Source organism: Sorex fumeus, unplaced genomic scaffold, assembly GCF_029834395.1.
Source record: "Sorex fumeus unplaced genomic scaffold, SorFum_2.1 ptg000026l, whole genome shotgun sequence".
Lineage (NCBI taxonomy): Eukaryota > Metazoa > Chordata > Mammalia > Eulipotyphla > Soricidae > Sorex > Sorex fumeus.
This window is the reverse complement of record NW_026606083.1, coordinates 15,544,820-15,569,534: the sequence shown is the minus strand read 5'-3', so window position 1 is coordinate 15,569,534 and position 24,715 is coordinate 15,544,820. Positions and strand designations below refer to the sequence as shown.

Below are 24,715 nucleotides of genomic sequence, written 5' to 3'. Positions count from 1 at the left end.
TTGTCGTTGTTTATTTAGATCAATTAAGAGCCATGGCATCTTTTTAATTCAAGACCATTGTTTCCAAATCATTTAATATGGACCATTGAATGTTAAAGGATATAGATCAGAAAATACAGTAGGTTGGTGGCAAGAATTAGAATGATTTCTGGATGGTATATTAAAGATCTTTCCCAGCTGCCTTTTCTGAATTCTGAAATATAACTACAAGACAAAAAGCTATCCTGAGACTAAACAAAGTAACTGAAAAATGCATAAAGAAAGGGATCCTTAGGACAAAGAATATACCTGCACATTTAAAAAATATGAAGGTGAGAATGACAACTATAACAAGCAACAAAAATTCAGGTTACTCTAGTAAGAAGACCCAACATAAATACTTGCAAACGTACATGTGTGTGTTTAGTGTAGGCATTTAGAACTCTGCTGGAAATACACCATTTTCCCCTATCATAGCAGTGTATATAATCTACCATTTCACTGCTCTGTGATATATTCCAATTTCAAAAAAACATCTTATCTCTCTATACTTTAAATGGATATGAATACCTTGTCTGCTTCTCTTGATTTACTAGTCTCTTAGATGTTTATGTTATTTTTATTGTTTCACATTGTCCCTTCTCTGTGTTCAGATTATATTTTTCCCTAGGCTTTCTCTTGACTTAGGCTTTTAAGTGTTCTTTGTTCAGCAGAGTCTCCCAAATATGTATTTGAAGTCCTGCTCATGCGCTCAACATGATATCACTCAATATGATATGTACTCAAACATGCATATCAGACACACACATACACACACAGCCTATTTCAATCAGGATTTTATAAGATGCCTAAATCCATTTTCCTTTCCCCATACAACCTTGGATCCTACTGTTCAAACCAGGACCTAAATGTTGTTTCTGGACTATTCTCTTCTACCTATCAATCCTCATATCCTGTGCATTCATGATTTCAGCAAGATTCCATCCAGTCTCAACACAGGTGTCTCTGCTACCCACATTTTCTTTTCTGTTGCTCTGGCACTCTGAGGTCACAGGACTGGCTAGGGAACTGGCCATCAGCCCACCTCACTTCACCCTTTGTACTGTAGTCAGGGAGAGGAATGGCTCATGAGGGAGGGTGAGTACTAGGAGCCACAAGAAAAAACATGCACTCCAAGAGCCTCTGCAGCAAGAAGACTCAATTTATTGCAAGCAGGATCAGGTTTATATACTTCAAAAAACAGGAAACAAACTTTTTGTGAGAGTGACCAGCACACACTTGCAAAAAGGCTTAGTAAGATGTTATGGTTTGTCATTCCTTCTTGGATGGGGTTCTGTTTGCTCACTCAATCCCTGGCACCACCGAGGTGACTGGATATTACAGCTGGCTGCAGAATGGGAGAAGGGAAGGGAGAGAGGGGCCACTGCTGGGAAATCCAAAGGGGAAGCTAGGGAATGGCTGCCTACCACTTACCTTGTTCAGGCCAAGTGTCGGGGGTTCCATCCTAACTCCCAGTTGCTCCCTAATTGTTCCTTGCAATGTCCCACACTTGTTCTTTCTTCCAGCTGACTGAACACGTGGAAGCACAAATGCACTCCCACATACTTCCCTCTGGAATCAGTGCTCCGTGTTCCTTGGCATAGTTTACAAACACAGCTACCTTCTGGGCCCTTGCTTGTCACACCCTGCTTTCTGTTTCCAGTCACAGCAGTGCTACATTCACGTGCTCATTCTGTCTGAATATGCTTTCTCTTCATTCCAGATCTGAGATCCTTTCCTTACCCTATCCCAGTCCCAGGTTATAAAGATGCACAATTCGAAAATGCCATTTCTTGAAAGATACACGACTGTGGCCAGTGATGCATTTCTAATTCTTGTGTTTTTATAAAAGCCTCTTTGTAGTTTGAAGTGATACGTTTGGATTACATTGGCAATGTATTCTACCATTCCCCCATACTAAATCAAGGACGGCATTCATCAAGACTCATCTCAGGTTTTTCTCTTGGATAAAGAACGGAAGAGGAGGTGAAGACAGTGAGTGAGAGGGAGATATAAGAGGATGGAGAAGTGAAACAGTGCCAAGAAGCATGCAAACATAGAAACATTTCAATTTTATATCCTGATTCTGAATTCAGGGTCCATAACATTTTATATGTTCATTGTTTTCTATTTAGAAAAAGTACTCCTGTATTTTGTTGCAGTATAGCTGTTTACCAACTAGTTTTTACCAGGAAACTCCTTCATTAACTGTTACTGCCTACTAAAAATTACATTATACTGTTTCAAATGCAATTCATCATTTAGATGAGATACAAATTGGAAAGGGGGAACCCAAAGAAAATCAGTTCAAATTTAAAGTTTTTCCAAAAGACAAAGTTAGTTTTAACAAATAGTACTTTTCAATATTTTCTCTGAATGAACCAACGGAGAAGACTGTTATTGGTACCTACCAAGTATTGTCTGTATTGTTTATTAGGGAAGGGAGAAAGCAATACGGATCTCAATGCTCTGTGACCAAGTTGAATGTTCATTCACATGGTCTTATTGTATCCAATACACCCTCTTGCATCATTGCCTGTGCACACATTATAAATTATTATTCAGTTGTCCAAGATCTCTGGATTATTAAATTATAGAGTTTGGTTAGAAACTCAAGATAGGAAAAATAATCAAAACTGAACTATGTTGTCAATAATATTCATGAGGCAGTATAAAAGTCATTGTATGAAACGTTCAAAAGGCATAACGTTCCAAAATTACCAAGCAAACTCATTTAGAGCTAACACATTGTTTAACTTTTAAAAATGACTGAGTATTTACTTTATTCTAGAAATAAAAAAGGCAGTTACAAAAAGATCAAAGACAGGCAATGAAAAATAAAGCAATATATTAGGCTTAAAACTAACAAACTGGGAAAGGTGGTAAAACATTTACAAAATATATGCACATATTACTTCTAGTTTTGGCAATAGCAGGTTGCATTTTCTATTAAGAAATAAGTCAGAGGGAACAGAGAGAGAGTAAAGTGATAAGACACTTGCTTTATGGTCTCCTGAGTGCCAGCAGAAGTTGCCCCAAGCACAGAGTCAGGTGTAACTCCTGAGCACTACCAATATGACCATAGGATAAATAAATAAATAATCCAGAACCAAAGAGAAGGCTCAAAGAGCTGGAGTGCATACACTGCAAATGGGAGTCCTGAGTTCAAATTCCAACACAATATAGTCCCCCTGCATGGCGGGGAGTGATCGCAAGCACCATATCCAGAGTTTCCCTGAGTATCACGAGGTATGTCCCCAAACAGCAAACAAAAAAAATACTCACTGTATCTCCTGTGTCACTGTCATCTCTTTGTACATTTAAATCAGCGGGCACCAATAACATCTCCATTTGTTCCAGCCCTGATATTTTAGCAGCCTCTCCTTACTCGTCCTTCCCAATGCTGCCATATTGGAAGCTCTTTCAGGGTCAGGGGAATGAGACCTGTTATTGTTACTGTTTTTGGCATATTGAATACGCCACGAGTAGTTTGCCAGGCTCTGTCATAAGGGCAGGATACTCTTGGTAGCTTTCCGGGCTCATATATATATGAGCATTTCTAATTCTTGTCTTAGAAGAATTAGACCTCATGGTCAGTGAAGGAGCTGGCCTGTGTCTCTGCCCCGTGCCATCGAGAAGGGCAGATATGAGCTGGCAGTCAGCACTCACAAACAAAAAAATAATAAATTAAATAAAAATAAGTTAACTCTCCAACTTCAAAAATGCTAGCTATCGAAGTAGTATGATAAAATGTTTTTAAAGATATGAGTAAGTTCTAATTTTGCAACAAACAAAGCAAATTCTATTAGTTAAAACAAAGAGAGGAAGTGACAACACAAATTTTGAAATGAAAACTTTCCAGGAATGAAAATATTCACAAACAGTATGAATCAGGGTGAAGGATAAATTTTCAAAAATACATACCCAGCGGACTGGAGTGATAATACAGTTGGAAGGTACTTGCTTTGCATGTAGCCAACTCAGGTGTTATCCCTGGCACTTTTTTTGTCCTCCATGCTCTGCCAGCAATGATCCCTGAGCACAGAGCCAGAAGTAACACCTGAGTACTGCCAGGTGTTGCCCCAAAACCAAAGAACAGCTAGACAATTTATAATTATCTGAAAATTTCAAAGAAAAGTGAAATTTTGAAAATCAATTCCAAAGATGAAACATAATATCTATAATAAATATTATTTAGCCTGACAGTAAATTTCTAAATAGCAACAGTATCAAACAAGACAATAGGGAATACAGCAAACAAGAAAATGAAATGATGTTTTCATATCGATAGATAAATATTAACATTAACATAAATTTGATAGAACCTAAAAATGTATTAAGGATAGCTATCAAATTATGAAATTCTGAGATGACTAAACACTGACCAGTTATTTTCAATAGACCCTGATAAATTAATATATTTCAAATTCTTTACTCAACATGAACACAGGAAAATGTTAGTTCAGATAACTAGCTTCAATATATTTCAAAGATTTAACTGCAATGCAAAGCTCCTTCTCTGATGGCAAAGGTAGCCAGTCAAAAGTAGAACATAAAAAACATTTTAAAGGGAATAATTTTTAAAATACATATGTAAGTGATAAAATAGTGGAAACAGATGCCCAGAGAGAATGAGCCACCTGTTCCTAGAATTTACTTGACACTCGGCACCTGATCAATCCTGGTCTTGTATATGCTGCTTCCACTGACAATATGTTGCTTGGAACACAAACTTATGGCTTGTTGAATAATATTACATTTGCTTTATTTTTAGCAGCTCAAGTTGCACAGTCATTGGTGTCTTATACTCAGGGAGTTAGTCTTACTCCGGACCCAATAGCTATTTAATAAGAGGAGAATAGATGTCTGCTTGTTAGACTGGAAAATGATAGGCACCTATAATGTGATTTTCTACAGAGCTGGACATGGCCTCATCTTTCATAAACCCTTACACTGCAGCTTTCAAACTCAAGAACTTTACTGTGTTTTAGATACTGCATGACCTTTGGTATTCACCTTGCCTCAAATTTCAAACAGGTGGCTCCACCAAATTGTCTAAAAATCTTTCTCAGCAGCATGAGGCAAAGTACAGCAAGCTGTCTCTCACTTGAGGATTAACTTCATTCCCAGATATGTCATGAGGATGTCAGAACTCTTTCTGCCCTTTGGGTTTATCACCCAACTTCTATCAGAAAAGTGTTCCGTCAAAACAAATTGTGTTTGTATACCTTAGAATAATGTCATATCTCTGTGGATGACTATCTTGTCCTACGTATAGACCAAGCACTTTAGCCACACAAAGTCTACTTTTTCTTTCAGAGCAAATAAATTGATCTAACACACAATGGTGAAAGTATGTTTCTTCCCCTCTTTTTTGGAAAAGAGATATTTTTATAGAGTTCTTGCTTACTGGGACAAGGAAAATGGATATACCTCACACAGTGACAGCTAGAGAGAGGCTGTGTTGATTTGTGTCAGTAGTTCTTCCAACTGCATCTGGAAGAACAGCTGTTAAAGTCATGATTTAATTATAAGGCCAATAATTCTCCATTATTTTCCAAAACCCATCTACCTTCTGCAAAGAGGCAGGTCAAATTAAGAGATGCCAGGAATTAGTGCCAATGGTAATGTAGGTCTCTGCAATTCTTTCAAAGGTTGAGTTTTGCCCTCCCACCTTACCAATTCTCACTTATGCAAACGAGAGTAACCACTGCAAGATTTGAGTGCTAACCTTAGAAAGTCATGCTTACAATGTTGGCTGTTGGTTGGCATCTGGGAAGCCCCATTTTGGAGGCTCACACAGTGCTATCTGATGCGAACCACATATCTGATGTGGCTGTACCTGAGTTGTTCATACTAGCAAGACTGTAATTGGGGGAAGAGAGCTAGATAGAGAGCTAGGATGCTGTCAACAGTTTGATCCCAGAACCACAGGTGGATCCTGAGCAACATGTGAGGACAGTGACAGGAGTAAGCCCTGCACACTGACCCATGTGGCCCAAAAAGAATCAGAATGAAGGAAAGTTATGCTGGCCACTTGTTTTCTGAATTTTGTAACATTCCAGACAGAAATTGCTTAGCTGGTCATCCCCTCCCTGCCCCGCTCAATGCAGGGGACATGGGGAGGGTAAACCAGGCAGTGAGTTTCTTAGAAGCTTGTGCCATTCCATTTGTATTGTCACGATATTTTTGCTGCAAACTAAGTGTCTCCTTTGATTCCACTGAGCAAGAACCCACCAAGTCCCCAAGATTGCCCCAGAATTAGCCCGGTTGCTTATCTTTCCATTGCTTATCTTGATCTTTGTCCTTTCACTAATAAATCTCAGCTCTGAGTACAACAATACTGAGCCCCCCTAGTAGATCTCTGGACTTGGGGATGGTCTTTCTGTCTATCTCCTCCTAGATTTTAAACACCCCAATTACTGTACCCTAGGGGGGCATCTGCTTCCCAGGTCACCAATGGTAAAATCTTTAGCAACAGATCATCTCCTTGAATTCTGGGGATCTTATGGCATCTATCTGACACACAAGTAATCTGACCCACAAGTGCATCACACCTTCTCTTCCCACCTTTCTCTGTACCACTTCTTATTCAGGTCTCCTAGGAGCACCTACTGAAGTGAAGGGTAAAGGATCGATTTGGGGGGTGGGACTGGGGGTGGGGGTAGTTATGATGAATAACCAAGAGCTGGAGCTGAAGGAAGAGTCATTCTAGTAGCTCAAAGGAAAAGAAAAGAGGAAAGGGGTTGAATAACAAGAATCTGAAACTATTCCTCAAAGATCTTCCCAGAAACTATTTAGACATGATCACTGAGCTAATGAGCCCACTTTTGGAAAATCTCGGTGGCATAATAGCTATTTTCCCCCAGACCGAACATATAACTTCTGCTTGAAGACCTGAAAAGTGTTCTGTTGACAATCTAGCTCCCCCGGGACTTGACATCTATTGAGAAGATCGCATTCCTCGGTGAAGAAGTGCCATCCAGAGACTCGGGAGTAATCAAAATTGTATGATCTCACCCACCGCGGGTTGCTACTGCTTTTCTCCACAGTGGGGTGGGTGTCTGTTAATATTGGTTTCTGCCGTAAAAGAAATACAACTCTACGGGGAGCTAATGATGCAGAGGGGAAGAGCTTATAAAAGAGGTCAGAATCCCAGCAAATATTGGGGTTTCTCCTCACAAGGTGCCTACATTCAAACTGCTTCCAAGTCAGGGTACTTCACAGTTTGACATTCCATTTTTTTTCCTCACCAGAGATGATGTTGTCCAGCATAACACTCCTGACTCAGTTGTCTCCCCCAGAGAATCCAGACTAAAGCACTAACTGCTCTCCTGCCAAGCCTCTATGCCAGGGTCCTGTGCTCCAACAGGCTGCACCCAGGAGAAAATTATTGCTTAGGCGGCATCAAGCTGGGAAACAGCTGAGGAGGAGATGCTGGATCATTTTAAAGGCTAATTTAGTCTGTTCACTCCAATGGCCCCTGGAATCTCTGGTTCTTGTTTATTCCCTTACTCTGTTTCTTGAAGACAAAATGAATAGCTTAGACATAGCAGTGCCAAAACCTTGTTTAGAAAAACAAATTTTATTTTAAAAGAAATGTATTTACATTGATAATCTTCTCACAAAGATAGCACATTTCATTTAGGAAAATCTCAATCCAGTCTTCTGTTAATTATTTTATTTTTATATTTACATGGTGCTAAGCTAACGAGAAAGTATTAGAGGTAAGGCACACACTTAGCTCCACATATGGTTTCCCACCCCTGCTAAGTGTGACCCCTGAGCATAAACCCAGGACTATCTATTCCCTGAATACCTGCCAGGTGTGTCTCAAAAATAAAAATAGGGGCCAGAATGATAGTACAGCAGGTAGGGTACTTGCCTTGCACGTGGCCAACCCAGGTTTGATCCCTGGGGTCCCATATAGTACCCTAAGCACCACCAGGAGTGATTCCTGAGTGCAGAGCCAGGAGGAACCCCTGAGCATCGCTCGGTGTGACCCAAAAGGCAAAAAGGAAAATTAAATTAAAATTTTAAAATAACAATAAAATAAAAATAAAATTTTAAGCAATGGCTAGGCTTCTACTATAACTCTTTCCTTCCACTCGGAAATCATTGAATATATACTAGATAACTAGTGTTCTGCTTGGTGTTGGTGATATAGAACTAATTACAACACTGTCCCAATTTCATGGAAAAGACAGTAAATACTCTAGAGTTGCATACCAATTTATTCTGAAAAGAATGAATTTTTATAAATTCAATCTATCTTCCAAATGAATCTGGTGATGGTGCAAAAATACCTCATTCCAGAGATATCAACAGCCCCATAAGAGCTGCCACCTCTTCAGGTGGGTGAGAGTGAAGAGGCAGAGGAGATACCTTATTTGTAGCTTTCCAAAATTTTCCCAATCTGAGTGATGATACTGTTTGCTTAAATTCTGTGTTTTTTAAGTTACCAACTATTGGGGACTGGAGCGACAGTACAGTGGGTAGGGCATTTGACTTGCATGCGGGTGACTTGGGTTCAATTCCCAGCATCCCATATGGTACTCCCGAGCACCACCAGGAGTAATTCCTGAGTGCAAAGCCAGGAGAAACACAGTGCATGGCCAGGTTTGACCCAAAAAAGAAAAAAAAAGTTACCAACTATTTATAAGTATGTAAATAAATGAAATAAAATTAAAACATAGTTTAATTTAAACTGTTCCGCATTACATGATGTGATGAAAAACACAATATGCGACCTAATATAAAGAAATGAAAAATATTTCAGTCCTGTTTCAAGTCTGAGTTAGTGCTGAGAATCTATGTTCTAACTGTTCTAGGGAACAGTTACAGAATAGCATGTTTATTTTCAAGGGATGAAACAGCATCTTCAAGAGCTGAAATATATCACAGAAAGGAAGACAGGTCTCTGTCCATCAGAGCTCCTAATAATCCTGCTCAGGTCCAGGATGCACTATTTCTTTGATATGTAAGTTGAGATGCTCAATTAAAACAATATTCCCAAAGCAATACTTTTCAAAACTTTGAAATTTAGTTCTATGGAGTGACATAAATGATACTCTGTACACAAAAAGTGACCAACTGACAAATTCACCAGACCACATGAAAAATACCACAGTTTCCCAAACTAATGATGCTTTCAAATGTTCTTGAAATACAATGCTTGAACACAGTATTGAAATTTTTCTATATTAATTGAATTCTCTTTAACTGTCCCTTGAGTTTAACTCTTAATGAGAAAATCCATTCTCTGGCCTTAGAATCCAGAACCACCATAGCTGTGAGTTCACTTAATTAAAATATATCCTTCTAAATTTTTAGTTTTCTGTTCAATTCATGTAAGTCTAAGTCTTCTGCTCACCCATAAGGATATCTCTGCCTCCACTCTGTAAATGACAGTGACAAAACCAATGCCTCTAAACCAATTCATAGTTTCTGGTTATTAACACAATTCCAGGAAAACGTTCCAAACAGTTATCCTTGCATGGTCTTGAAGCTGATAGACACTTGAATGTGGCTATGCACAATGGAGTCTTGCCTTATATGCATTTTATACTATTTTTCTGATTACTGTCATGGCCTTTTCATTTACTAGATGTGTCGATATGGATAAGACCTTATTTAGTGATTTCTCAGTTCACGGCAAAATAAACTATACAAAAAAAATACTTGCAACTCATAAATAATAAGGACTCTCCACAAACAGGACCCAGGTTTAGATATTGAGAAATATTTTAGAATAATTCTAAAATAATTTTATAATAAAATTTCAAAATAAAGTAAGTAAAGTAAAGGCCCTCCCGTTGATCATCGATTTGCTTGAGCGGGCCCAGTAATGTCTCCATTGGAGAGTTTGTTGTTACTGTGTTTGGCATATCGAATACGTCACGGGGAGCTTGCCAGGCTTTGCTGTGTGGGCGAGATACTCTCGGTAGCTTGCTGGGCTCTCCGAGAAGGGCGGAGGAATCAAACTCGGGTCGGCCATGTTGGCTGCGTGCAAGGCAAACGCCCTACGTGGAAAGAAAATATCTAGCCATGAAGAATGAAATTGTCCTGACTTCAGTTAGACTTTTGACAAACTCTAATATTGACTAAACTGAGATGAGAATAAGTAAATTTGATGCAACTGTAGTTTAGAATTTGATGCTTGTTTGTAAAAAACTTGTTTGTAAAAGTTTGTAAAAAAGTACAACCCTACATGTATCATCAATTTGTTCGAACAGGCCCAGTAACATCTCCATTTTGAGACTTCTTGTTACTGTGGTCGGCATATTGAATACATCACGGGTAGCTTGCCAGGCTTTGCCGTACGGGCGAGATACTCTCGGTAGTTTACCGGGCTCTCCAAGAGGGTCAGAGGAATCGAACCCTGCTTGGCTGGGCTGACTGTGCACAAGGCAAACACCCTACGGCTGTGCTATTGCTCCAGCCCACCCTACATGTATAATCAAAGTTACAAGTATTTAGGTAATTGCATGCCAGTCTACTCTGCTAAATATTCTCACATAATACAAGCCTTGGAGAACAATTCATTATTTAGATGATACAATCAGTTTTCCTGATTTAATATCTTATCTTAAAAGAAGACATTGTGTATATATATATATTCAAAAATTAATCCTGTCATTCAACATCCAATATTTTTGAGAGTAAAACCAGTTTTAAAAAATTTTATATAAAGTTTTCATCTCAGAGTTTCAGTTCTGAGCAACCTGCTTGGAAGAAATTGCTGTTTGTGAATCCACTGTAAATAAACTCGACCATCATGAGGAAGCAGCTCTCGTCTTAGTGGATGGATAAATACTCTTTCTAAATACCTGTAATACAAGTCATGGATTGTTTACATGTGCCATATGCAACTCCCCCAAAGAAAAAGGTTTCAACTTTAATGGGATTGAATGTGCCAATGTTGAGGCTACAGTCACAGAGAGCACTAGAAATAAAATAGCATAGGGTAAGAGGTTGGGCTGCAGCGATAGCACAGCAGGTAGGGTGTTCACCTTGCATGCAGCCTATATGGCTGACCTGAGTTCGATTCCTCTGCCCCTCCCAGAGAGCCCAGCACGCTACCGAAAGTATCTTCCCCACCTGCCAGAGCCTGGCAAGCTACCTGGGATGTATTCGATATGCCAAACACAGTAACAAGTCTCACAATGTTACTGGGCCCGCTCGTGCAAATCGATGAACAATGGGAGGACAGTGACAGTGACAGAGTAAGAGGCAAAAAACTTGTTCCATTTTCAAGATAGAAACTTGGCAATGTTGGTGTCAAGAGAACAGCACTGTCAAACTTCCCTAGAGACCACCATCTCTGGGTAGAAAACAGTTATCATTCTTTTTGTGATAAGAATGTCAGGAAAAATGCACATTTCCCTTTGGTCGTTTTAATTCCCTAAGGCTCTATGGAAGGTTGGTTAGAAACCAAAATGCCAACACCCATACTCAGTGTGGGTGCTGAAATCCAAATCATATTAAATCATCTTCTTGACTAGGCCTCTAATTCCTAATTCTTGAGTAGCCTTTCTTGCTTCTTCTGGATTGGCCCCCAAGTCTGACAAGAACTCTAAAATGCATTGGATTTCTGTCTTAAAGTTCTTACCCTGCTGTTTCTGATGATTTTCCACCCACCCCAATCATGTCATTGCTCATGTCATTGCTCTGTCTCCAGTCTCCAGTCTCCAGCCATAATCAGTGTCCCATAGTTCTTGGGGACACTGCCAAAGCTTTGCAAGATAGCATGTTTCCTTGCCACAGTAGACACTAATTTTGTCTTATGAATGGGTTTTTATGGATAGAATTTGGGGGGCTGACAGCCTGGCATGAAATAGCAAAGATTGCAATCAGAAGGAATTAGAAATTAATGCATTAAAGAGAGTGGGACTAATACCCAAGGGCAGGAGAGGCAAGGGCCAGGAGGATTAGTCCATGGTTGGGACCCTGCCCCAAGTGCTATATGAGAGGGCAACTGGGATAGAGAAGAGACCACTATAACAGTGATGGCTAAAAGGGATCTCTCTGGATGGGAACTGTGTGCTGAAAGTGGGTAAAGGACCAAACATGACAGCCTCTCAGTATCTGTATTGCAAACCATAATGCCCAAAAGTAGAGGGAGAGAGGAAGAAAAACGTATGTGTGTGTGTGTGTGTGTTGCAGGGGTGGAGGGAGTGAGTTTGGGGAGGGTGGTGGGAGGAATAATGGGGACATTGGTAGTGGGAAATGTACACTGAGGAGGGATGGGTGTTGGAACATTGCATGACTAGGACCCGATCATGAGCAGCTTTACAACTATCTCACAGTGATTCAATTTTTTGTTGTTTTTTAAAGACAACATACACACAATGCATTGGGAAAGATTGAAGTCAGAGGTATAAATTCAGTAACATCACGACAATGATGGCCACTCTACGCTACAGTGACCAGATCAGGAACTGGGAGATTATAAATAAGGAAACAAGTCAGCTGTGTGTCTGTGTGTGTTTGGAATTAGAAAATAATGGAGTTTGGATTGTGCTACTTGTGTTATCTCAAAAATGACTAAAACTTCTCCCTCCATATGACATGTGGAAAACCTGGAGTCGCAGGCTTAACCATAGAAGCTAGGTAAATAAGTCAGACATGGAATATTCCAGATGCTGTGATTAAATCGTGGGGTTGCACACTTTCTTGACATTTGCTTTTGTACTTGCCCTTTCCCCTTTGTTCTCTGGCAAGAGTGCAGAGGTGGAAGTGGAAGAAAGAAGCCATAGAACAGGCTGCTGGTTATAATCACAAACCCCCAAAGAAATGGGCTTAAAAGGTTTGAGAGAACAGGAAGTTGTCCAAGTGAATACTAAGAAGGATTTCTCTGTGTACTCTTCAAGGGTAAACAAAGAAATGTCTGGTATTTCTCACTCTATTCACCATTCTTTTCTCTTCCACTACTTTTGCCTCAACCTTCTAAAGGCTCAGGTATGTTCTGAGTCCTTAGAGTAATGAATGAATGAATTCCAAAATCGGGGGGGGGGGGGGGAATGTGAATGATCTGGGTTTGAGGTAAGGAAGCATGGATCATACATCTTACATCAAGATGTTGAAGACAGATAATCAACCAAAGCATGCAGATTTGGGAGAGAAATCCAGACAGACTCACTAACTGCAGTTATTATCAAATGGTCCTGAGTTGTTAGCACAGTGCCTATACTGAAAGTAAAATATCTGTAATTGTTTAGATAGAAAAAGAGAAAGTAAAACAGAGAAAGGGAAGACGGCATTCATTATGAGTGGGTAAATTGAAAAAATAGAATTTGCTTATGAAACAAACCAAAAATGTATGTTTTAAGCACTTTAATTAAGCACAGGAGATAGATATAGAGCACCCAATCTGAAATGTGCAGAATATGATTGCTGTGGACAATTTTGGACTCATGAAAATATGAGTTTTTAGTCTCAAGGATATGAAGTATTTTTCAGGGAAGTGTGAACAGTAGTCTTAGAAGAATTGTGAAGGAGTAAAGAAACTATAATATCAAGGGATGCAATAGAAAACATGACTGGGGAGACAAAAAGTGGGAAAGAGAATAGAATTTATCCACTGGGTAACTAGGTGTTACCCCATCACATGTAATGCAAGCATAGAGGTCTCCTGGTGGTGTTAAGAGTAAAACCTCTTGACTTAGCCCACTCAGGCTGCCTACCAGGACACCACAAACTGGGTGGCTTATAAACAGCAGAAATTTTCTCCTTACAATTTAGAAGGCTTGGAAAACCTGATTATGTGTGGATACATTCAGAGTCTAACAAGGGACCATTTCCTGCTCCACAAGGAGACATCTCTGTGTGTGCTCGGGGGTAGAAGGGACAAAAGAGCAATGTCTGATCTCTTTTATTCATTACTATATTTCACTACGGAAACAGGATGAGAACGCTATTCGGGTCTCTCAAAGAGGAATCGAAAGAGCTATGCTTGGAATATCACGATTCACTCAAATGAGAGATAGAATCCGGAGGTCTGATCTTCGTCAAGGCTCAAGAATCAGGGACGCTGTCTCATTTGCCAAGACATCAAAAATCAGATGGGCTGGACACGTAATGAGGTTTACAGACAACCGCTGGACTAGAGCCATTACTGATTGGACTCCACGGGACATCAAAAGATCACGTGGACGCCCACCTATAAGATGGTCAGACTTCTTCGTCAAGACCCTGAATGATCGGTTTGAGGCTCTGCATGTTCCTAGAACGAACAGATAACATTGGGCTACACTAGCACGCACCCGGGATGAATGGAGACGTTACTGGCACCCGCTCGAGTAAATCGATGAATAACGGGGATTAAGTGATTATATTTCACTGCATAGTTGTTGCAAATGTTATGCCAAATATCTTGCCCCAAAGTATGGTTCACCCATTATCTGAAACTCTTTTTTTCTTTTGGGGCCATACCTGGCAGTGCTCAGGACTACTCCTGGCTCAAGACTAAGGAATCACTCCTGGGACTCGGGGACTATAAGGGGTGCTGAGGATAAAACCCAGCACCCTGCGCACTGTACAATCTCCTCGGCCCTGTGAAGTGTTTTGTTTTCAAAATAATACTGGTATATTTAAAACAGGGTGCAATGATTTTGTGGTGCAAAAACGTTAGCGCATTCATTTTATTCACTATGCCATAATCTCTTCCCAAAGGTCCCATCTCCAAATACCATAACTTTGGAGATTAAAAGGATCTGGTAAGCTGCCCTATAAAAAAACAATCTAATGTTAGGATGCAATAATGCTTCAATAGAAATGGAACAGTTCAATAGTCTATGAAAGAGGAAAAGAGGAAACTCAACAGAAGTCAATATACAAATGGGGCAGCAACCTCTGCATACTTGGGGTTCAGGGGTGGCTTAAGGGACTAAGTTAGGAATTCCCAAGAGTCTGACCAGCCCCAGTAGCCTTCACCTGGGTCCATGGAAAACCCTTTTCTACATGATGAAATAGGGATTATGAAATACTTTCCTCATAGAAGATTAAATGAACACATGTATCTATCATAAAGTTGTGCCTGAAGATTAGTTGTATGTGACTGCAATGATGTGTACTGATGTTAATGATCATGGATTTAAGTTCAAAATTAACACCAAAGATCAACATTTATCAAAATCACCAAACACTTTCCTCCTTCACAACCTGTTACAATGACAACAGTGCCTGTTTGTTATAACTAAAAACTAAGCACAAGCCCCAAATCCCTAGTAGATACCGTGCATGGTGAAGCATAGAAAACTGCTGATATTCAGTTGCTGTTTCCCTATAAAATCTATATATTCCCTACTTTGTGTCAGACCAATCTGAGATCAAGAACCCAAAATAAATCAGTCTTTGTAACTTTTTCTTGTCTTTTGTTTCCATTAATGCTAGAATCTCTTCTCTCTCTTTCTCTCTCCCCTGCTCCTTCTCTTCCTCCCTCCCTCCCCCCCCTCCCTCCCTTTCTCCCTTATTCTTTCTCTCACACAAAAAATCTGAAAAAAAATTTTTCAGAAAAATCACTGCAAAAAAGTATTTTTCTAAATAGAAAAAAGAGGTATCTAAGTGCATTTCAAGAAAAATGAACAACAAGCTCTTAACTATAAAAATATAGAGTCATTAGACACTGAAGGGAAAGAAAGGGGCTTGGATAGAGCCTCAGTTTCAAGCAGACACATCCTTGCAAATATCACAAAGATCAGTGATAATTCATCGGGGAGACAAAGTTCAGACATCACAAAATATTAAAATCCATTAATTTTTAGTCAAAAAACAAAAACCACCTCAAGTCTGAGACATAGTGATGCATCCTTCAATATGGAGAGTTGCAGTTTCCACCCCATCATTCATTCCATCATGGACACTTCCAAGTAGCACTGAAGTCACTCTGGCTTTAGCCAAGAGTCTGTGAAAGGGGATCCAGGTGAAACTAAGGGAAGTCACAGTAGCTACCAAACCACAGTCAATAATGGGAGGAAATGAAGGTTGACCTGGAGGTGACATAGGGACATAGGCAGTGAGGGTCATGAGCACTTCGGTGGCAGTATAGTAGCTTTGCATATCAATACCTAATACAAAACAGTGCACGAGTTCGATCCCCCACATCACATCCCCAAGCCCTACCAGGAGTGACCCCTGAGCACAGAGGCAGGAGCAAGTCCTGAGCACTGCCAAAACAATCAACATAAGGTGTGTTGAGAGCATCTGAAGAATGGAATGAAAACTGAAATTTCATCTGTACCCCCAGAGGGCCAGTTAGGAGGCCTCGAGACACCTCAGCCTGTGTGGGGTGCAGATTCCAGGCCCCTTAGCACTAAAAAAATTAAATAAAACAAGAATTAAAAGGAGGGAAAGGAAGATATTCAATTTGCTGCCCGAGTATTCTGGGAGCTGTGTCCCAAGCTGCCTCCCTGTGAAGTGACAGTCAGTCTGGCAGGCCAGTGAGCCGATGCCTCCTGGCCCGCACCGAAGGACAAGCGTTTCCCCAACATCATCAAGTTTAAAATATGCAAACTTCTGCCTGCTTACAGACGGGCTGCTTTATTTCTGACTTAAAATAGCAAAAATAAATTCTATTTCCAGAAGAATTCACTCCCAAACTACTTCATTTCGAAGCCGAGGTGCCAAGATGCATAATGCATATGTAATTTGGGTGATTTCTACACATTTTAATTGCCAAATTCAAATTGAATGAACTGGATTAATGAAAACCCAAGCAGTTGCCGTAACCCTTGGCTTAATCCATATTTAACAAGTATTGACAGGTTTGGGGTTTTTTTTTATTATTATTATTAGACAGGCAATAATCACACACCATCTGCTGCTGGTTAAATGGAACTAATTCAATTGTTAAATTACAAATGTAAAGACCTGGGTTATAAATATGTTTGATTAAAATGGACCCGGGCAGATTTCTTTTGGCTGTGTCTACTGCAGCCCATTTTTATCTGAGGGTAGATAATTCAGTCCCTTCCCCTCCCTCTTCCTCAATCATGGAAATTCCATTGTAGGAACACTGTCCCCAGATAACAGATAGGACAAAAAGTAATGAACAAGTATGCATTCCTATCTACCAAAAACAGTAATGCTACATCTTGACTTTTTTTTAAAAAGAAGGACAACAACAACAAGAAGACCTAAATAATGATATGATGATGTGGTATAAAGTAAGTACAAACCAATGTTTTCATTATACCCAACAGTGTTCAAATTACTGCACTTCTTGACTTATAGTAATTTTTAGCAGAGAGAATTGTTATTAATGCTGCTTCCCAACTTAATTCTCTCTGAATTCATTTAGAAAAAACATATTCTGCCTTGATTTGAAATAGCTAGGAATATCCAATAAACTCTCTAAGAATTTTAATTAAACATATTCTTGAATATTAACATGAGGATAAAAACTTTTTAAAGGTATTAATACAATAGCACATAGAATAAGAAAAATATGATTGTAGAACTGAGATTTCAACATTTAAAACACAGAAAGAAAATGAAGGCTATCAATGATAATGAAGAAGAGTAAGGAAAAAAATTGTCTCACTGAGATCCACCAAACTTCAGCAGGCAGAGGTGCTGGTACCTCAGTTTTTACTAAGAACTGAGATGCAGAAACAAAAATCAGGCTTTTGTGAGACCTTAGATTTGCAGAGCACTCTCTGCAAGACAGCTCCACCTTTGGACATACCAGTTCTGGAATCTGGAATCTCAAATAATCAAATAATCTCTCTGCCTCTCTGCATTCTTTTTTTTTTTTTTTTTTTTTTTTTTGCTTTCTGGGTCACACCCGGCAATGCTTAGTGGTTACTCCTGGCTCTGCATTCAGGAATTACTCCTGGCGGTGCTCAGAGGACCATATAGGATGCTCGCTGGGAATCAAACCCAGGTCGGCTCTGTGCAAGACAAACACCCTACCCACTGTGCTATTGCTCCAGCCTCTTCTCTGCATTCTTTACCCCATTGTTTCCTCCAGCACATTCTGGTGTAGCTTCCTAAGGGAAGAAACATCAATGATAAATGTTTCTTCAGTCTCTAACAGTTTTGAAATGCCGTAACTGTAAAAATAAGAAACGATTAAAATTCTAGCTTAGAAATAATTTTCCTTCAAAATTTTTTACATTATTGCTTCACACCCTACCAAGGTCACGAGTTGCCCCCCACGAGTGGCTCTCTGGCACAGCCGTGGCTCCAGAAGCAGAAGGACTTAATGCAGGACCCGGCACCTTGCGGCAGTAAAGTGAATGGACAATGCGTAAATCCATGCCACCATGCCTGCCTGGAGGGAAAAGGATGTTGCTCCCTTCTGCCTTTTTCCCTCTGGACAGCAAGATGGCGGCCACCTCAGAGCTTTTTGGAAAGCCAGGTATGAGCCAGTCACGACGGGGGCAACTGAAACCTCATGGGAAGGGGGTCATTCCAGGCTCGTCCTTCATGCCCTACCGAGGTCACGACTTGTCCCCCACAAGCGGCTCTCCGGCATGACCATGGCTCTAGAGCCACAGAAACCAGTCTTATCTGACTCTCGGCAGAAATACTTCCAGGCTTAGTAAGTAAAAAAAAACAGAGATCCAAAATCACGCAGCTGCGATAGCGGCCGCGCGTCATCACTTGATTCTTGTAACCAGCTATAGAAACAAATTATTTCAGAATGTCTTTTCAACAGGTCTGATTTGGGGGTGTAAACTCTACATAATAATAGTGCATCTTTTTTTTTGCTTTTTGGGTCACACCTGGTGATGCATAGGGGTTACTCCTGGCTCTGCACTCAGGAGTTACTCCTGGCGGTGCTCAGAGGACCATATGAGATGCTGGGAATTGAACCCGGGTCGGCCTCGTGCAAGGCAAATGCCCTACCCGCTGTGCTACCTCTCCAGCCCATAATAGTGCATCTTTTGTCAAAACAATGAATCTAATCAAAGTAGATAGAGTGTTAACTAGAATTCATCTGCCTCACAGGCACTGGGAGGGTTGGGAGGGAGGTATATTGGGGTTCTTCTTGGTGAAAAATAAGTACTGGTGAAGAGAAATGTGTTTGATGATTGCATGACCGAGACTTAAATATGAAAACTTTGTAACTTTTCCCACAGTGATTCAATAAATTAATAAATTATTAAAAAAAATTTTACATTATTGATTCACTGCTTTCAAGTCTTCCAGTTAAGAAGTCTAATGCCATTTTGATTCTCTGCATGTAAGTTGTTTCTTTAGTGACTTGATGTTGCCAATGACATTTTGTGCATATGGCATATTTATGCACTAATAATACAAATGAATATTTCAATTTGAAACTTATAAAAATTGCAAAATAATAAAAATAATATTTTGTACTTGTGTACAAGATACAAAATTTATCAACCTAAAACATTTTTCAAAAAGAAGAAAAGTGCCTGCCACAGAGGCAGGTGGTGGGGGAGGGAGAAAGGTGCAGGTGGGAAATGGGGGACATTGGTCATGGGAAATGTACACTTATGAAAGGATTGGGTGTTGGAACTTTATATGACTGAAACCCAATCATAAACAGTCTTGTAACTATGTATCTCACTGTGATTCAGTTAAAAAAAATTTTTAAATAGGAATAATAAAGATAAAAACTTAAAAAATAAAATGAAAAAAATTTCTCGCTTTTTATCTCTTCCCCCTTATCATTCTCTTTCTCTATATTTATGCACATTATTGTTTATGTTGGACCATTTTAAGAATAAATTGCAGACACAATGCCTCTTTTCCTTTAAGCACAGTTTTTTTAAAGGACATTCAATCATCACAGAATTTTCTAAATGAAGAAATTAACTTTTACGTGATGTTGTTTAATCTGTAGACACTCTGTTTATTTTATTTATCTGGCAGGAGGAAGCTTCCCAGTAGCAACCAGAAAACATGCTAGACAAATATTAAAAGAGCTGTAACACTGACCCTCTGTTTAATAGCAAAAGAACAGTTTCGCATCCAGGACACATCCAGGATCACACATGATGTTACTGGCTTAGCACTCCACTTGGGGGCCATTTCTCTCTCATCCTGTAGAGCAGTGTCACTCAATTTTTCCTTCACTTGGGACAACACACCACAATCCATGTAGGAGCAGGGACGAAAAGCTAAGCAGGTTTCCGGTAAAAAAAAAAAGTGGTAAATGAACCGGTGTGTTCAAATGTTGGGATGTTCAAATGTCAGTGTGTTCAAATACTGACTGATGGGGTATTTGTAGAAAAAAGATACTGTAAAAAACTATGCATGCAGAAGGTTGTGTGTCTGCAGGCTCTCTGGAAGGCTCTATCTCACCGCCAGCATCAGGTGCCCTAGAGACGCTGTGTGTGGCCTGGATGGAGAAGGCTGTTGGCCAAGGACAGATGAAGGAAGAGATGAGGGCCAGGCCAGTTGATCTTTGTCGCAGTTTATTACAAGGAAGTTTATCCCATAGAAGAAATTTATGTTATGGAGGGCCTAGGTTCTCTCAAGCAAATGTTCCCCTTGCTAGTCTCTCCATGGTCCATCTTGTAGCCCTGCTCTCTCTCTCTCCAGCTCCCTTGTCTCTCCACTCTCTTGTCTCCAACTCTCCCCTAGTCTGGGCTCACACTTCACCCAGTCAGGTAGCCAAATCAACATAAGAAAGCCCTTTCTCACTGCCCCAGGCAAAATACCTCCTTAAAGTGTTTTTCTCTTCTCCTCAGTCCAATAAACTATCAATAAACTATCAACTATTCCTGAGTCTATGCAGGAAGGACAGAACAGAGTTATCCTACAGGAGATCAGTAGAGAAAACTAAGCAGGTGAAGCCTACCAGCAAACTTTCACAAGATAATCAACAATGTCAAGAAGTGACAAGGGAATATTGCCTCTGGGTGTGCATAATGGTTACAGTGCATCAACCAAGGTGAGGGACTGAACCTTAGTTTCTGATGACAGAATGCGTTTAGCAGAGGGGGTGGAATGGCAGAGGGAGTCAATGGGTTGAAACCAAACCTTTGGTGGAGGACATGGTGAAATGGTGTAAGCGAAGCATCATGTCAAAGGTTGTAATGAGAAGCAAATAAATCTCTATGATCAATAATCAAGAAATATCAGCATTTGCATATTGTTTAAATATAGATGTAAATGCCAGAAGAAACAGCAAGAGAATTCAAAGTTTCTATCTTTTTAAAAAGAGATGAAGGAGTTAGGGTAAGAATTTGGGGGGTTGCTTGATGTTTTAATATTAAGTGTGCATATTACTTGAATAAAAAGAAATATATAATGGCCAAGAATTCATCTACATCCTCTCTTTAATAGTAAAGTACATTCACACATATATTATTTGCATGTGAACCTATCAGTGAGTTATCTTCAAGGAGTTTTGTGAAGCAAACAACACAAAGAATAGGAATAATAATGCACCTAGAAACCATCTCATCACAAGCTCACTGTGCTATTAACGGTCATGATTTCAAATATTATAACCTGCTCTCATGATATGTATGCTCTAGTCATCAGAACATGTGACCTGTTTTTCAAAGGAGGGGGGTCACTGTTACTTTAAGTCTGTCATTAGTTATTTCTAGCTTAACTTAGGTATATCAAAGAAATTTATGCTGTGCTTTGGGATGGAGACTCTTTTTCACAAAATAGAGGACAAATCCATGGCTTCCCTCTTCTTGACAAAGGTCACCATCAGACAAAGCAATCACCTGCTGTTTTCACCTTGGTATTCAAAGAATTACAGCTACATTTCTGAAAATAAAGATCCATTTTTAAATCACCCATACACTTAGCTTAACCTTTTCGGATAACTAAATCATAGACATGTTGCAAACAGAAAGATTTTAAAGAGAATAAGTGGTAGGTGGTAGGTTATAGGGCAAGGTGAAGTGTTTTCATGTCCACTCATTTACTGAATTCTCCTAATCCAGATGAAGAGGGTTTTCCTTACCAGATGAGGAAACTTAAGGTTTTTTGTTTTGAAACTTGATAATTGACAGTGATTGAGCAGCTGCTGTGTGGCAGATCCTGCACCTTCACTCATGGGGAATTGGAAGGTTATGGTTTCCGGAGAGCTTAACAACTAGGGGGAATGGATAATAAATCTTTACATGATAAAGAAGTGGCTTCAGAGGCATTTGGAAGGGTCAAGTGTCCCAGGGACTCTAGGTAAACAGGTAGCAAAGGTGAAATAGGAATTGCTTAGGAAAAATAGATTAACTCAAGAATATTTCAGACAAATAAATTGATTATTTTTGCTGTTGTTGTTTTGGTTTTATTTGTGGAGAGGGAGAGAGAAGGCCACACTCAACTGTGCCAAGGACTTACTCCTGGATCTGTACTTGGGGATCATTCCTGGTAAGCTTGAATGACCATATAGGTGCTAGGGATTGAACCCATGTTGGCCACCTGTAAGGCAAGCACTCTACCTACTGTACTATCTCTCCAGCCCCTGAAATAAATATATTGACGTTTGAAATTAACCTAAATCCAAAACCCAAGTCCCTATTTGAATAAAACTGGCATTATCTTTAATTCAAGTAAATTGTTTTTGTGAGTTTCCAATGGAAAGGCATGGACACATGGGACTCGAGCGTTTAGTGGCCAAGAACTGTTCCCCTGGCTGGCCCATGATGAAGAACTGAAGGAATGAAGAAACAGGGCCCCAGGCTTGTTGGTAGGCAGTTTATTTCTCTCTCCTCCCCAGCATAGTTCGATCTCTCCCTTATAGCACAATCATAGTTTTGGTCGTAGTCCCAGTCAACATAGTTCCATCATCCTCATCTCCTCATAGTCCCCCTCATCCTCGTCTAGTCCTCATCTTCTAGTTTACTCTTTCCCCTTACAGCATAGTTACATAAAAATCATGAAAAGTGGGGGTACACATAGATGAGGTTGAACATTACCATAACAACAAACAGATGTAAAGCCACTCCTTTAGGGAAAGTTCTAGAGGATTAACTCAAGGACAAAATCTCATCTAAAAGTTCAGCACTCCAGATTACTAGGAGATCCGTTCAAAGATAGAATTCCATCCAGGGTATATTGCTTTCTCCTTTCCTCTGCTAGTAATCCATTTCAACAATCATAGTAAATTTACTTTTTACAATATTCCTAGTCATTTTGTATGGACATAGTAAGAGTTATATTAAGCTTAAAGGTTGGCTCTTTCTGGGGACATCTCACTATATATCCCAGACTACAGTCCTCAGGCCAGGTTGGTCTTTCCTAACCCAAGCAGGGTCCTTAATCAGTTACTTCTTTTTGGGTCATGACAGAGTTTGTTCCATGGCCATGCTCTTAACTTATTATGTTTATGGTGCTTAGCTTGTCCCCGTTCGATGCCAGGGTAGCTTACAGCTTGACCTGGGTCCATCCAGTCCCTCCATCAGGACCCTCCATTTGAGGGAGTTAGGAAGTAAGGGCAACTGAAGCTTAAGTCAGGTAAATATGGATGGATGCCCAGGAATAAATATTATTTCAATAACTCCCATGTTACAATTAACTCCCATGTTACAAAAGCATAGCATCAACTGTCTTCTGTGTCTATACAATGGATGGATGCCCAGGAGTAAATATTATTTCAATTAACTCCCATGTTACAATTAACTCCCATGTTACAAAAGCATAGCATCAACTGTCTTCTGTGTCTATACAAAAAGACATTGCTAACTAAGCCATGCAAATGACATAAAGGAAAGAGAAAAGCAATATCGGATTATTAGTGCTTGATGGAATTGGGTGTGCCTCAACTGTTGAGAGTATTTTTGGGAGTAGCTCAATAAAGCTTGGGAGTAGCACAATAAAGCTAAGCTCACTGTGGGAGGAACAAGGACAACCCAATGTTACCCAACATTTTTAGCAATTGTACATAATTTGGTGGACACCCAAAATAAACAATATATGGTTCTCACCCATTATAAACTCAGTGCATCCCTCCAACATTCACATGTTGAACCCTAATCCTATGTGATGGTACCTGGAGGTGAATCCTTTGGGAGATAATTAGGTTTTCATGAGGTGATGAGGGTGGAGCCCACAGTGGATTCATGTTCTTGGAGAAAATGAGAGACCAGAGCTCTCTGTCTCTCTTCTTATAAGGATCAGGTTAAAAAAAAAATACCTCTACCACCCACAAACAAAATCTCCCATCTTAACCTGGGATATCTAGCCCCCAGAGCTCAAGAAATAAAGTGCCCCCATATTTTGTCATGCCAGTCAATATACCTTCTTATATAAAACCAAAACAAGATCTATAAAGGCAAGACAGACTCATAAAACAAATAATCCAGGGTTAAAAAAAATCGGGTAAGTGGAGCTGGTTTTGAATCCAAAGTGTTCAAAGGTTGGACCATATCCAAGACAGAGTTGTTCTCTTATTACAGTTGACCCTTGAACAACCAGAGTTCTGGCACCATGCCCTGCCCAGTAAAAAATCCACAAGACTTGACTCTCCCCCAAAAAATGAACTCCTAGTAGCCTGATGCTAGGCAAGTAGTTGAGGAATATGTCATGTGTCTTTTTGTTTTCTGTTTTTTATTAGCACATTTTGTGTCCTATGCATTATATTCTATATTCTTACAATAAAGAGTTAGAGAAAAAATATTTAGGAAAGTCATAAAGAAAATTCAGTAACAGTAGTGGATTGTATTTGTAGACATTTTCCAGTTTACATGGCTTCTTTATAATAAAATCTGCCACAAGTGGTCCCAAGCAATTCAAACCGATATTGTTCCAGCAGGGATTA

At 39.8% G+C, this 24,715-nt stretch overlaps 1 protein-coding gene and 1 non-coding gene across 2 annotated transcripts in view; both read right to left on the bottom strand.

Annotated features, from left to right (window-relative positions):
- MALRD1 (MAM and LDL receptor class A domain containing 1) overlaps positions 1–1,055 on the bottom strand; it is a 625,529-nt gene extending 624,474 nt beyond the window's left edge. Inside the window, exon 1 of the mRNA XM_056114588.1 lies at positions 916–1,055. Coding sequence (XP_055970563.1) covers positions 916–1,055 — 140 coding nt within the window. The remainder of the gene's footprint in view (positions 1–915) is intronic.
- An 18,810-nt stretch (positions 1,056–19,865) lies between these two features.
- On the bottom strand, positions 19,866–19,927 carry LOC130024116 (U7 small nuclear RNA). Its single transcript, XR_008792560.1, has one exon. It is a non-coding gene; the product is annotated as a U7 small nuclear RNA (small nuclear RNA).
- Positions 19,928–24,715: the final 4,788 nt, after the last annotated feature.